The 15,206-nt window shown below is 38.8% G+C and overlaps 1 protein-coding gene across 2 annotated transcripts in view; it reads left to right on the forward strand.

The window, feature by feature from the left end:
- The window catches only part of gdap1l1 (ganglioside induced differentiation associated protein 1-like 1), a 28,234-nt gene that overhangs the window by 8,154 nt on the left and 4,874 nt on the right, over positions 1-15,206 (forward strand). Inside the window, exons 2-5 of one of the 2 annotated variants that reach the window (XM_031725746.2) lie at positions 702-894; positions 6,343-6,516; positions 11,399-11,493; positions 15,048-15,162. In XM_031725746.2, coding sequence (XP_031581606.1) covers positions 702-894; positions 6,343-6,516; positions 11,399-11,493; positions 15,048-15,162 — 577 coding nt within the window. Of the gene's footprint in view, positions 1-701; positions 895-6,175; positions 6,254-6,342; positions 6,517-11,398; positions 11,494-15,047; positions 15,163-15,206 lie in introns of those variants that run through there. The other variant, XM_039604870.1, reaches the window with a different exon arrangement.

The following is a 15,206-nucleotide window of genomic DNA, read 5'->3' on the forward strand; positions in this document are numbered from 1 at the left end:
ACCTGAAATATTTGGCAGTTTTATATAGAAGTCCCTGATTTAGTGTTTCTTTTCCACGCTGATGGAGATATAAAAGGCTTAGTTTTTTTTCTCTTTATGACATTTCAGTTCCATGCATCGATTTGTTCCTGGTGTCCAAAACCACTGGTCCTGCTGTAATTACTATGCTTCTGTTACTACATCCTTTAGGTTTATTTCATTACACCATGTCTGGCCGTGTTCAGCAAAATTCCCATTTTGTCGTTCCGCCAAATGTAGCACTTTATGCCCCAAGTGTCATCTTCTTTCATTAATCTTATTCCCAGTAATAGCTCTCCATGGACCTTGGCTTATCCTTCATGCTATTAGTAATGTATCCTGATTGTCCTGGATTTTTTTTCTCAAACTCTAGCACCCTGTGTATCTCATTAGTTTGGCAGACCACACAAACAACCAGCTCTCTCTACAGTACAGCAATTTGTAATGTAATGAACTGAGCAGAAGCTATTAGTGACTTTAATTTTTACATTTTTTCAAAATTTGTTGTGCAGTTTTTTCCCTTAAAGCGAAAATGGATGAAATGTGCTCTTATTTTGTTTTCATAGTCTAGTAACAAATTGCAAATGTTCACCCACTGAATAGATTTCCAGACATACGTGTTGTGATTAAATAAAAAAAAATAGGTGATGTGTTCGGACTAATCACGTCCTTTGTAATTTCAGGTACGGCTCGTCATTAATGAGAAGGGTCTGGTCTGTGAGGAGAGGGATGTGAGCTTGCCACTGCAGGAGCACAAGGAGCCCTGGTTCATGAGGCTGAACCTGGGCGAGGAGGTGCCCGTCTTCCTCCACGGAGACACCATCATTAGTGACTACAACCAGATTATAGATTACATGGAGAAAACCTTTGTGGGAGGTAGGACAATGCTGTCTTTCTTTTCTCTTGTTTAAAGATGGCAGTCATTTCTATTTGCATATTTTCATTATTTTCATTCATGCTCCACTAGAGAAGCGTTGCATAATTCATAGTTCAAAATAATCCCTATTTATCATGTATTATTTATCTGGAGCTTGGTGTGGCCGTTCAGTTCTCCTGCTTACTGTTTGAAAAACACTGTTTAAGCTCCCTTTGCTCTCACTTTAAGACAACTTTCTTTTTATTGGCTTCCCATAAACAAAAACAAAAGATTTTGGCAGTAGGTTGGTTGGGCTTCTGTAGTCACTGCTAAAGCTTGAAGAAACATCCCCTCTCTCTGATGTCACACAGAGCTATGAGTAGAAAAAATGCCCTTTTTCTCTCAGTGATAATCACTTACAAAGACCTTGTTATTTAAAACTGGCCATATGAGCATCCACCATGATAACAGTAACTATATAATAGAGGAATAAGGAAAAGCTGAATAGGTTCCGCTTAACTTACAAGCATCGTTTCTATAGCAGGAAAAATCATCTTTATGCTGCACTGCAAAAACAAAGCAGTTCTTTTCATTTCCATATCTTCCTCATGGATCATTAATGGGTCTAGATGCTATTTGTCTGGACATAGCTTTAGCCTCTCTATTTTATCTATTTTATCTTGACATATTTATGTAGCCATCAAGTGTTTGAGGCCCTTTTACAGAGTTCTACTTTTTAAAGAGTCCACCAGAGAGAGAGTTGTTAACCAGTAAAACTCATTATGTTTATTAGCTAATTGTACCAAGTTAGACTATAAAAATTGGTAATGTAGTATTCGGAGCAGGTTCATTGCATGTGTGTTGCACTCCTCGCTTTTGCATTAATCCACCTACACCAGACTAATTCATCTCTCAAGCCCCCAGCCACCGCCTCGTGCTCTGCCGAAGGTTTGTGATCTGTAATCACCAATAAAGATGAAGATGAGTATCTTTAATTCTGATGTAAGCCACCTCTGTGAATTACCAGCTGTACAGGTTAAGTGGGTGTAAAAACTGAAGGCAGCAAAAATTCCAGCAGTAGTTTAACCGAGCAGATGGACCTTACACCTGTGGCACCTCAATCAGTGCAGCCACACCCCTAACTGCAGTACTAAGATGAATCTGGTATAAAAACTTGACCCAGTTCAGAGTTTTTACGAAACTATTCATAGAGGCCAAAATTGCTTTTTGTATCGAGCTATAAACATACTTTAAAATGCTGTAAAGTCAGGCCTTTTAACACAAGAGTCTATTAAGAATTTGCATTTGGGCTCAACTTAAGGTGGACATTTTAGAAACTTTAGCTTTTGGCACTTGTATGTTGGCTTCATTTTTCACTCCTAGAGGCTGTTTGTTTGTTATAAACACAACCCAACCGGTCGTGGCAGATGGTTGCTCCTCCCTGAGGGCTTCAGCTGGAGGTTTGTTCCTGTTAAAAGGGAATTTTTCCTCCCCACTGTCACCGCCTGCTTGCTCATAGGGGAGTTGTCTGATTGTTGGGTTTTTTATCTGAATTATTGTAGGGTCTTTAACGTACAATAGAAAGCACCTTGAGGCAATTGATGTTGTGATTTGGCACTATATAAAGAAAATGTAATAAAATTCACTTGTAATGAAAGCATATTGGCCCTTTAAGGGGACGGGATTTGCAACACAGGGGATTCTTCTTTTCATTTCTCTCTTATATCTCTGGTTAGAGCTACAGAAAATTTGAGGCCTCATTCGCCCAGTTTGTGAAGCTGGAGTGACAAAGACTGTTGGAAGCCATAGGAGGCCATCTGTTTTCTTTGTGCAGACTGTGTCAGTGCATACTATAATGTGAAACTGTAACTCATTGCATCAACGTCTTTGCACCAACGTCACTGAGACGATCCTCGCTGATTAGATTAGACAAAATTGGAGTGACCCCTTGGGGAACATTTGTGGCACTCACAAATGAGACACAGATATAAACACAAGAGACATAATTTCATGATTGAAACAAAAGTCCATCACAGCTATATTTAGTAAAGCAGCATCTGTAGCTGTAGAAGTTGTGATGGGTATGGAGGAACGTGCGCTGTGAGGCAATGACTGAGATTCAGACTCTGGAGCTTGAAAAGGAGGCAACTGGATTTCTTTACGTGTTTGAAAACATTTTGAAGACATCTAAAAAGTTTCTTCAGTTCTAAAACAAGTGGCAGAGAGTCCCAGGTAATAAACCCTTAACGGGTGTCCTGACCCTCTTAGATAAGAGGTTAAATGTGTTCAAAAACCTAGAGAAGGCCAGTTGCCTTCTTTTTAGGCTCTCAAGACTGTCATGACCTGGATGACTAAGAGCCTACACAGACATTCAGGCTTAGCAAACATGCAGCTCAAAGAATAAGCAAATGTTAAGAAGCATACACTGAATCCTGTTATCTGTGTTGTGCTGTAGTATCTGTAGGTGGCACGTTCTATAGGATTATCAGCTGAGAGATTATGTAACAAACTGGAAGCCTCAGATCAGAAAATGCCTGGGGACATAGGCATGTAACTGAAAAACTCCAGGGCCTTCCTGTTTAGTTAGTGCTGACATGTCTAGAGCAGTGCCTAGAGCTTTGAATTGAAGAGCAGAAGATCTGGTTCACTGCTTGCTCAGTAATAAAAGGCTAGAGTGCATAAGATGACCCCAGGGTCTGATGATCTCATTCAGCTTACTTCATTTTAGTCTTTTGATAGTGTGCTAATAATTTGTTTTGGAGCAAGTTAGTCACAGAGATATAAAATCATTCATCAGTCTCCAGTTATACTCTAATAATTTAGTTAAGCTGTTATTGTTGCATTTTTTGGTTTTGTTTATTTTGTCTATTGAATGTCAAACAAATCTGATGCATGTTTTATCCAGAAGCTTTCATCCAGGAGTCAATTTGAGGGGATGAGTTACAGGCATGCTTTTTCTCTGCCTTTAAATCCCTAATGAATCCTGGCAACGTGGGCTGCAGCTGATCTGCAAAGTGCAGATTTCTCAGAAACGTGAGGCATATGCAGTGTGGAGCAGTGCCAACAGTTTTACACTGTTGTTGAGGCACAGCAAAGGGCAAAAGCTCTCTGCAAAAAGATGTCAATCATCGCCCGAGTTGTTCTTATATATTTGTCACGCTCATTGTGAACATACATCAACTCAGTCGGGAAGTTGCTTGACACTTTGCTGCTAATTTAATATTTCCATCACCAGTGCTGCAGCAGACCTCCTACAGAGAACCACTGCAGGGCATGCCCAGGTCAGCATGCAGGTCCAGAGACTGATTACTCAGCTCTCTGGAGCTCAGCCACATGTAGCTCCACCCTCCTTCAGCTTCTCCTCATCGTCAAGCAGCCATCTGACTATCTCTGTTTTGTCAGTGATGCCTTCCCTGCATGTGGCTGGCTGTGACCCTGCAGAAAGATAAAAGCTCCCTCTGTTCTGCACTTACAGTACCGAATCTCAGCAGCAGGTCATTATGTTGAACAACATCACTCCCAGCCAAGCGCTGCGCAGTCAGACACGAGAATTAGGGCAGCAAAATGTAAAAGCAGGATCCCTCTGAGGTAGTAAAAGTTGTTGGAAGTGTTTTTTTATGTGTGTTAAGGTGCAAACAGACTGCAGAGTTCATCTTATATGTTTTTCAAACCCACACTGTGCATCATAGTTATAATAAACTGGACTTACAGCCCAAAAATGGGATGAAAGTATTTTGTTTTAATTAAGCTTATGTTTGCAGGCCATTTTAGATGTTTACAGTAGCTATAACGATAGACGATATAAAACATTTTAATATGATAACAGCCAAAAAAAATCCACTCTTAAATTCTGGTAAGAAAATATTTGGCACATGTTGACAGTCAGTCTTTAACAGGAAACAAAATCAACATGCCTCACGTGCTTCACTGTGTGTGGAGGACCTGCCTGAGCTAAAGTCACAAAAAGAGAAAACTCTCCAAACCACTCGACTCCTCTCTGGGTCACAAGTTATTTTGGAGTCTCTGGGCTCTATTTTTTAATCCTCCAGATTGGTGTTTTTTTGCCATCATCAATTAAGTGTTTTAAAAACGGGTGTGAAAGAGAAAAACTACATACTCACCGGATACAATCATACAACAATCATAAGTGAGACTATTCCAGATGACCTTCATTTATGACTATTCTGTGAACATAATTTATAAAACAGAGTTAATGTTTTATTCATTTTGACCTGACAGTAGTGACCAAGAGAATATAGTTACCAGGAACTGGAACCAAGGTCTTTTTGCAAGCAGAGTCCATTAAAAAATATGTAGGCTTAAAGCATTGCCAAGTTGTCTATGATGGAGAAGGTACCCCCATCTTTTATATCAGGGGTGGGCAACTCCAGGCCTCGAGGGCCGGTGTCCTGCAGGTTTTAGATATCACCCTGGGTCAACACACCTGAATCACATGATTAGTTCATTACCAGGCCTCTGGCGAACTTCAGGACATGTTGAGGAGGTAATTTAGCCATTTGAATCAGCTGTGTTTGACCAAGGACACATCTAAAACCTGCAGGACACCGGCACTTGAGGCCTGGAGTTGCCTACCCTTGGGTTATACCATAGTCAAGTGTTTTCACTCAACATAAATTCTCAGAGTGTTGTTGATCTTGTTGTTCCCTTCACCTGAAGGATGAACTGGTTATTTTGGTAATCAAGGTCACTGTGACCTCACCTCCAGCCCTAACATCTGTACCATTTTTGAAAGCTCAGTATGTCAGGAACACTTTCAGGGATTTTCTTTACATTTGGCACAAACATGTACTTGGGTCACATTACCACAGCTGTACTATAAAATAAAAGTGACTTTAATCGAATTGACTTGACCTTAGGAAGCCAAAAGAATTTACACATTTCCTGCCTGACCAGTAAACAATTATCCAAGTGGAATTTTTGTTAAATAAACCTCAGAAAACTAAACACAGATCATATTTATTCATCTAAGTTTTTTTTCTGTGGTTTTTCTGATGTTCACCTGCACTGCCACAGGGTGACTGAATTAAGGGAGAGAATTTGGTGTACAGAGGCAAACATGTCTTTGTCCAAATACTTATGGACCTGAGTGTATAAGCCTGAACAGATATGGCTGTAAACTAATTCCTAAAGGTATTCATCCACAGGTCTATAATTTTAGTTTCAGATTGTTTCAGTATGTCAGGCTTTGTCAAACGTGACCGGTGGTGTATTATAGTCCTCCACCTGTTACCAGGTTACCATGTTGTGTGTCTGACAGCTGAATCTGGCACAACTGTGTTATTCTGGGTTTGTGTGGTTGCTTAGAGACCTCAGGGGTTTTGGACAGATTAAGAAAAGTCCACAGAATAATGCTCTGCAGTATGTAATTATGATTCACTACATTTTGTCCAGTTTGTATTCCTGTAAAAATGTTTTCTCTTTTTCACGTTCTTGTCTTACTCACACAGACACAGTGGCTCAGCTGATCCCTGACGCAGACTCGCCTCTCTACGATCGTGTGCAGCAGTACCGTCAGCTGCTGGATGGTCTGCCCATGGATGCGTACACACATGGCTGCATCCTTCATCCAGAGCTCACGACTGACTCTATGATCCCAAAGTACGCCACAGCAGAAATACGTAGTAAGTGAAGCCAGCTCACTGCACTGCGGAGGCACGAATGCTCGTATTTTAGCATCTTTGGGAATTACAAAATAGCTCGTGTTACTTACAGAATGGTTTTTGGGTTGTTTTGGGGTTTTTTTGCAAACATAGACTTAGTGTTAGGTCAATAGAAGAAATAAAGGCTCCTTATTAATTAAATGCATTTCTATTGTATTTCGAGATGTCTATAAACTTTAATAAAACATTCCTATAGCCCTTGACAGTTAGATTGCCTCCCTGCTTTGTGAGTGCAGATTTGATTTTCTTGTGAATAACAAATTTATTCAGTGTTAGAAAAGTTCAGGTTCCTCCAATATTTAAGATGTAAGAAATAAGAAGCATAGTTTCAAATTTTCACGTCAGATTAGGTAAATACCTTTGCAAGACAGTTGATAGGTAGATCATCTGTTTTCATGTGTGATAAGTCAGCTGACCTTCTGCTGCTGCTGTAGCCTCTTATTTAAAGGACACAGGAGAAACTTACATCACAAAGACTGACCTGTGTTTAATTCAGAACTATGGAAGAGAAAAATCTCAAGCTACATCCTGAAAGTTCACAAAGAGATTTAAAATAAATAACCAAAAACAAATGGGAAAGAAGTGCAGATTTAATGAAATGTGCAAAAATAAATGGAAATATAGGATGTTGTTTGAGGTAAAATCAACTCTATAACCGGAAAGTCAAAACATAACATGACCATCTTTATCTTCATTACGCTCTGACCTCTCTGAGGCAAGCTTTTGTGTAATGTCTTGAAGTAATCGTCAGGAACAGTTCTTCAGGCTTCCCGAAGGAGATTCAAAGTTCTTCTTAGGAGCTTCCTTTTCTTCCAATCTCTGTCAAGATGATCCCATTACTTCAGTAACTTTAATCTGAAATAAAAACATTTATCAAATTTGACTAAACGCAGCTCTCTGTCCATTCAGGTCAGTAATGTGAAAAAGCCAAAATAGCTTTAACCAGCCAAACATTTGTTCCCCAAAAAAGGTACAATATGAAGACTGTCTGACCTCCTCACAAAAAACTGAGCAGGACTTCAGGGTCTTACCAGAAACAGGATGATTGGCAAATTTTAGCAACTGAATCCACTCGAGTGTGTGTACCACAGAGGCACACAATGTCCATAGAATCACAGTGTTCACTGACTCAGTTTAATTTAATGTGACTGAGCGCTCTGGTCCATTTCACAATGCATGTTCACACACGTTTAATATCTGAATAGATGCATGTGGGTCTGCAGGTGTGTGTGTCTGTGTGTGTGGTGAGTTAATGATATATTTTTGTCCCTATACAGAGTGAGGGAAAAAAGGCCAAATTACAAAAAACAGGCTCCACAATAAGAGCAAAAACGCTTCATTCATAAATTATATTTTGAAAAATTTATATTTAATAGACAATAGTGTAGAATTGTGTTAACCCTATTGAAAGATAAGCCATCTACATTTAGACAGTATCCTAAAACAAATGCAAAATGTGTTAAACAAATACAGGAAAATGTGCATATTTAAACTCCCTGGCTACTAAATTAGGTACATTGTGTTAGAACGTATTTTGCCTTAAGGATTGCCTTAAGTGGTAAACATTCAACAAGGTGCTAGAAACATTCTCTCACCCCAACCGGTTGCAGCAGATGGCCCCGCCCCTCCCTGAGCCTGGTTCTGGCGGAGGTTTCTTCCTGTTAGAGGGGAGTTTTTCCTTCCCACTGTTGCCAAAGTGCTTGCTCATAGGGGATCATATGATTGTTGGGGTTTTTTTTTGTATGTATTATTGTAGGGTCTACCTTACAATATAAAGTGCCTTGAGGCGACTGTCGTTGTGATTTGGCGCTATATAAATAAAATTGAATTGAATTGAATTGAAAACATTCATCAGAGACTTTGGTCTGCATTGACATGATAGTATTAAGCAGCATGCTATAGATGTGTCAGCTGCACGTTCATGATGTGAATCCCCTGCTCCACCACCAGCGGCCTGAACTGCTAATACAAGATAAGATGAATCAGTGCTTTCATGTTTACACCAAATTTTTACCCTATTGTCCAAATCTTGCAGCAGAAATCAAAACACATCAGGCCAGGAAACATTTTGCCAGTCCAATTTTCCAATTTTGGTGAGGCCATGTGAATTGTATCCTCAATTTCTTCTTCTTGGCTAACCAGATGTGGTGTTCTGCTGCTGCTGCTGCCCATCTGCTTCAAGGTTTGATGCATTCTGTGTTCAGAGGTGGTCTTATGCATACCTTGGTGTTAACAAGTGGCTATTTGAGTTTCTTTTTCCTTCCTATCAGCTCAAAGTAGTCTTCGTAAACACCGGAGATGGTTGCGTGGGAATATTTCAGTAGATCATCAATTGCTGAAAGTACCCAAACCAGCCCATCTGGCACAACTATGCCATGTTCAAAGTCACTTAAAACACATTTCATCCCCATTCTGATGCTCAGTTTGAACTTCAGCGGTGGTTTTGATGCGGAGTTGAACAGGGGTACCCAATGAAGTGGCTGGTGTGTGTATATTGGGCCCTCATTGGTGAAAAAAGTGTCCCATGTTTGTCCCAAGTGCTCAACCCCGAGTTAAAGAAAGTTTTCTTGTGGATTGACAGGATGAAAGGTAGATGCTATTTTGGTTTTGTCATCTTTTCTTGAATACTTCTTCTTTTAAAGATATAAAAACTTTTCAGTGCTTTTAACTCACTATATTGAACACTGTCACACACTCAGCGTGACTCAGCTTCAGCTCTGGTACCAAAGAGACTCCTACGACGAAAACCACGTGCATTTTGAATGCAAAGCAATTCATCTTCCTTACAGCATTTTCCACATCATTGGTAAAACAAATCTCAGGTTTTTATGTGCACAGCGTGATTAGCATACTGTGTAATTTGATGCTACTCAATACCAAAAACCCTTAACACAGCACTTTGTAGTGATGCCAGGTTTTTAACGACAGATATTAGACCTCCCAGCCTGAACTGTGGTGCTCTTCACATCAGGTAATGGCCTTGTCATGTAAATCAGAGCAACAGGCTGGATGAGATAAAAAAGAAAGTCTGCGGGAGAATTAATTATCCAGTGAAATCCTGACCAGTCTGTGATGGACCTGTAAAATCAGCTTTATGGAGTATTTCATTGAACGCATCAGTGTTCTCTGTGCGGTAAACTTTGGTTTGGATGATTATGATTCAGACTGAGGGGACAGTTCAGACACAAACATTTTTATCTTTCTGGGTTCATCTTGTCATCATCATTCCAGCAGACTCATGGAAAATATGCAAAAAATAGGCCGAGTCACAGGTTTGCAGCTAAAGTAAAGACTGACAAAATGTAAGAAGACTAAAAGATTCTGCATCCTGGCCAAGTTCTTCATCTTTATTATTAACAGTTCCCCCCAAAACACCAAACTCAGTGATGTGTCAGTCTATCTTATGAATTTTTTCCATCTTCCCTGCCTACTTTGTGGGACTTTGTGGGACTTAGCCTCAAACTAGTTGCTTAACTCTGAAGAAGTAAAACTTCAAAGGTTTGACTTTTATTTTGTAAAAACAAAATCTCAGAGCACAGTTGTGCACTGTTTTTGGCAAATGTTACACTAAATGTCAAACTAACTACACTTGTTAGTTTTGCATGTGGATTTGGCTAAAAATGTAAACTTCCATGTCCAAGTACATAATAAAATCACTGTGTTATTGTAGGGACTTTACCTTGCAATATCAAGTACATTGAAGCAACTGTTGTTGTGATTTGCGCTACATAAATAAAATTGAATTGAATTAATGGTGCCTGTGCTCAACTACACCTGCCTCTGCAGAGTTTGTTCTGTTAGTTTACCAAACTGCCTTAATTAGGTCACAAAATGCATAAAAATGTTTTTGTAATTAAAGGTTTATGTCTGGGATGCCTTAAAAACGTGTTTTAGCTGCATTTTTTTTTTAGTATTCAAGTGATCTTTGAGTTGGAAATCATAAAACTAGATGAGTAGAGCTAAATCAAGTAGGTTAAACACTAAGACAAAACATCAATTTTTACTTTGACTCAACGTTTGTTACCCAGATGGCAAAAAGAAGGGTAACAAAGAAACAACACAGATGAGTGGATTCATGCCATTTAGAACAAAGAAACAAAATGAAAGCAGCTTCTATTAAAAGTGTAGTACAGTAAAAGCCATACCGGACTGTGCTAGATGACAATCAAACAAATCTAATCCTGGGCTCGCCCGTCTGCCTGTCCACAGCAGTAGTTAAAGAACAAAACAAAACAAATTCTTCTCTAACAAAAGAAGTTGTTAGAGATACTAGAGATAGAGATACATTATTTAAGCAGTCTGGGCTCATCTTGACAGAGAATAGAACAAAAGGCACCCAAAATCCATAGAAGAGCTTTGAATGTCTTTTGTGAACATGATCCTACCAAATACTGAGGCTTGGGTCAATTGTGCAAACTATGTTTTAGCCTTATATACTGTGTTATATTTACCCAATGAAAGAAATGAGAGGTGGCTCAAACGTTTTGCACAGTACCGTACGTTAGCAATAGAAAAAATTATAGTGCACCACGGACACATCTTATGTCCTTGATGACGTAAATAAAAACAATATGTGTAACAGCTGATGACACAAGCTTCTTCCTCCGCCCTCGGGAGACTGAACGGAGCTCAGATGGGAATAAGCTTTGTACTGTCAGTCATCCCCTTGGAGATTAAACACACTGGACTCTGGAGTATTTGCTTTTAGTCAAATATGCCAGGCACACAGTGGTCAGACAGCACAGTGTCTAAATATTATTCAAAGTGGGTTTTGTTTCCCTTCCTGAACAACAGAGGACACAGTTTATGTGAATGCATGCACTGTGTTTGTGTGTAATTTCAGGACATCTGGCCAACGCTGCGACAGAGCTGATGAAGCTGGACCACGAGGAGCCTCAGCTGACAGAACCGTACCTCTCCAAACAGAAGAAGCTAATGGTGAACCCGTGTTTTCATTAACATCCACATTTAACTTTTAAGTGTCCTTCACAACTACAAATTTCATTAATATACATTTCAGAAGTGTAGACTTAAGATGACTTTCAGGGTGTGATTCATATACTGCAATTCATAGGAGTTCATTTGCATAAGTTTCAGGGCCTTTAATCCATTAAATGATACATTAAAGTTAAATAAATTTCTCAGTTATTGTAAGAGTTAATAGCTTAGTGTTTTGTACATTTTTAAATTGTTCTTATCCCTTCAAGAAATTATAGTGCAAATAGAAAACCCATTAAATCCTCTAAATGTGTAATACATTTATACTTATTTAGGGCAGCCGCCTGAATTAGCATCTTAAACTGATGTATTAACATCCTTCATAGGTACAAAGTGAAGGTTATCACACAGGAAACATCTTGTAGGATTAGCTTCATTGTGTGAAACCCTTAAAATTTTAAATCCTGAATAAAAATATATTTATTTTGAATAACATATATTTGAGACCCCTGAACGGGAATGTATAGAGTGTGATTTTTATGTATTTATTGCTTTTTTGGGGGACAAACAGTTTAAGTCTCTATTGGGTTGTAACCCTCTGACAGGCTCTGCTTCACCTTCCAAACCATCTTGTATCTGGTGGTTATGATTCATTTATGATCAGAGAATAAATCCTGCTGTCTTTGGTGATTCTCAGACTTTTCCTTCAGTGCCGTCAGTTTTCCTATTTGTGGCTTTGAGTGAAATATCTTTAGAGCTATTGGATGTGACATATAGTTAAAGTGCTTTGAATGATTTTTAAGACTAGATTAGACTAATGCTATGTAAATACAAGTACACTGCAATTACTTTAGATTATTATGACAATTTTAAACATATTCTGTGCCCCCCATAGAATAATTTATATTAAGGTTATTTGTATTTTTTGTAAGCAATAAAAAGCAGTTTAGGCTTTAGCATTTAACTAGATACATATTTATGGCTGCAATAATGTTCTGAGATGTTTTTTATTTTTCTGTAAGTTTTTTCTTTTCTTCCAAAAAATGTTGGCTAACAGAGTTAGTCAACCACACACTGTCACATCCACACCTATGGCCATTTTAAAGCCACCAGTTAACGTGATTTGCACTGAACTGTGGGAGGAAGCCAGAGTACTCGAACAGAACCTGTGCAGGTACAGCGAGAACATTCAAACTCCACACAGAACGGCTCCAGCTGATCAGCATATACAGTTAAGCCCAAAATTATTCATACCCCTGGCAAATTTTGACTTAAAGTTACTTTTATTCAACTAGCAAGTTATTTTTTGACTGGAAATGACACAGGCGTCTCACAAAAGATAATAAGATGATGTACAAGACGCATCATTGTGGAAAAAAATATTTCTCAGCTTTTATTTACATTTGAGCAAAAAGTATGATGTCCAGAATTATTCATACCCTTTACAAACTGTCACAGTCTTTGGGGAAATCCAAAGTTCCATACCATTCCAAATAGTCAAAGCTGTTCTAAAGCATCCTAATTACCCTGATTAATTGGAAATAGCTGTTTTAATCAACTCAACAGGTGAAAAACAGCAGCTCTCTGCAGGTGGTTTGTGGACAGTCATGGCTAAGACAAAGGAACTCAGTGAGGACCTGCAGCTGTGCATTGTGGCTGCTCACAAGTGAGGAATGGGCTACAAGGCCATATCCAAATGTTTTCAAGTTCCAGTGGCTACAGTGCAAAGTATTATTAAAAAATACAAGATGTTCCGCACTGTGGAAAATCTCAGAGGACGTTGTCGGAAGCCAAAAGTGAAACCTGTGCTGGCCAGGAGAATAGTGAGAGAGGTGAAAAAAGAATCCAAGGATCACCACCAAGGCCATTCTGGTGAATCTGGGCTCTGCTGGTGGCAATGTCTCAAGGCAGACAGTCCAACGGACACTGTTGGGTTCCACGGATGCAGACCAAGGAAAACGCCACTTCTCCAGGCACTTCTAAGGCATGCAAAAGCTCATTTGGCCTTTGCAAATGCTCATCTGGACAAAGAAGAAGGTTTCTGGTCTTCAGTGTTATGGTCAGATGAAACAAAAATTGAATTATTTGGTCACAATGATGTTGCCTTCATTTGGCATAAAAATGGAGAAGCCTTCAACCCAAAGAACACCATCCCCACTGTCAAACATGGTGGTGGGAACCTAATGCTTTGGGGTGTTTTTTAGCCAATGGACCATGGAACCTAATCACAGTAAACAGCACCATGAAAAAGAGCAATACATGAAGATTCTCAACAACAACATCAGGCAGTCTGCAGAAAAACTTGGCCTTGGGAACCCGTGGACATTTTAGCACGACAATGACCCAAAACATACAGCAAACGTGGTGAAGAAATGGTTAGCAGACAACAACATTAACGTTTTGCAGTGGCTAACCAGAGTCCTGACTTGAATCCAATTGAGAATCTGTGGAGGGAGCTAAAGATCAGGGTGATGGCGAGAAGACCCTCCAACCTGAAAGATTTGGAGCTCATTGCTAAAGATGAATGGGCAAAAATGCCTGTGGAGACATGCAAAAAGCTGGTCTGCAATTATAGGAAGCGTTTGATTGCTGTAATAGCCAATAAAGGCTTTTCTATTGATTATTGAGAAGGGTATGAATAATTCTGGACATGATACTTTTTGCTAAAATATAAATAAAACCTGAGAAATATTTTTTTTCCACAATGATGCCTCTTGTACATCGTCTTATTATCTTTGGGGAGACACCTGTGTCATTTCTGCTCAAAAAAGAACTTGCTTGTTGAACAAAAGTAACTTTAAGTCAAAATTTGGCAGGGGTATGAATAATTATGGGCTTAACTGTATAAGAACCAGGAAAGTTCTTGCTTTCCTGTTGCAGTGCTAGCACTGGCTGTTTCTCACTGCATGTCAAAATGTCAAATTTAAAATGTATGTTTTCAGCATTTTAGGCTAAATGTTAAAATAACAAATTTTATTTCCTGAAAATATGTGAAACACTTTTAGTTTAGTAATATCTGTGACAGTCTCATAATTTTTCATTCAGAATACCTTTATGTTTATAAATTACAGTTTTGCATTTTAACAAAAAACCCTTCATCTCAGACACAAGTGACGTCCTCAAATCAGAATACTGCAGAATGCTGTTTTTTATTGTCATCGAGTAATAATCAAATGTTTGGTATAAGGACACTTTATAACTTGCAACTTTACACCATTCTTAAAACATTGTTATGATTTGAAATAGTGCTTCAAATGAATGTTTTCTTAAAGACAGAATTACAAAGTTTATGTAAGGTTTGTTATTTTTGTGGGAATGTTCCCTGCTAGCTAAAATTTCAATGTCATCAAAAACGTAATTACTGCTGCTTTAACAATTACACCATCTGCAGTTAAAACAGTTTAAATTGAGTCCTGCTAAATAGGAAGCTACGCTTGCCTAAAAGGGGGCTGGGAAAGGTTCAATTTATGTTAACTTATAACAATGTATCACTTGAATTTAACATTGAAACATCAGTTTAATGCGTGCTATTTTTTTACTTGTTTAATTGACAGGCAAAAATCTTGGACCATGATAATGTGAATTACCTGAAGAAAATTCTGGGAGAGTTAGCCATGGTTTTAGATCAAGTGGAAGCTGAACTGGAGAAAAGAAAACTAGAGTATCAAGGTATGTCCAAATGATGAATATCACAGCACAAACCAGACGTTTTC

The sequence above is a fragment of the Oreochromis aureus genome, linkage group 20 (assembly GCF_013358895.1).
Source record: "Oreochromis aureus strain Israel breed Guangdong linkage group 20, ZZ_aureus, whole genome shotgun sequence".
NCBI lineage: Eukaryota > Metazoa > Chordata > Actinopteri > Cichliformes > Cichlidae > Oreochromis > Oreochromis aureus.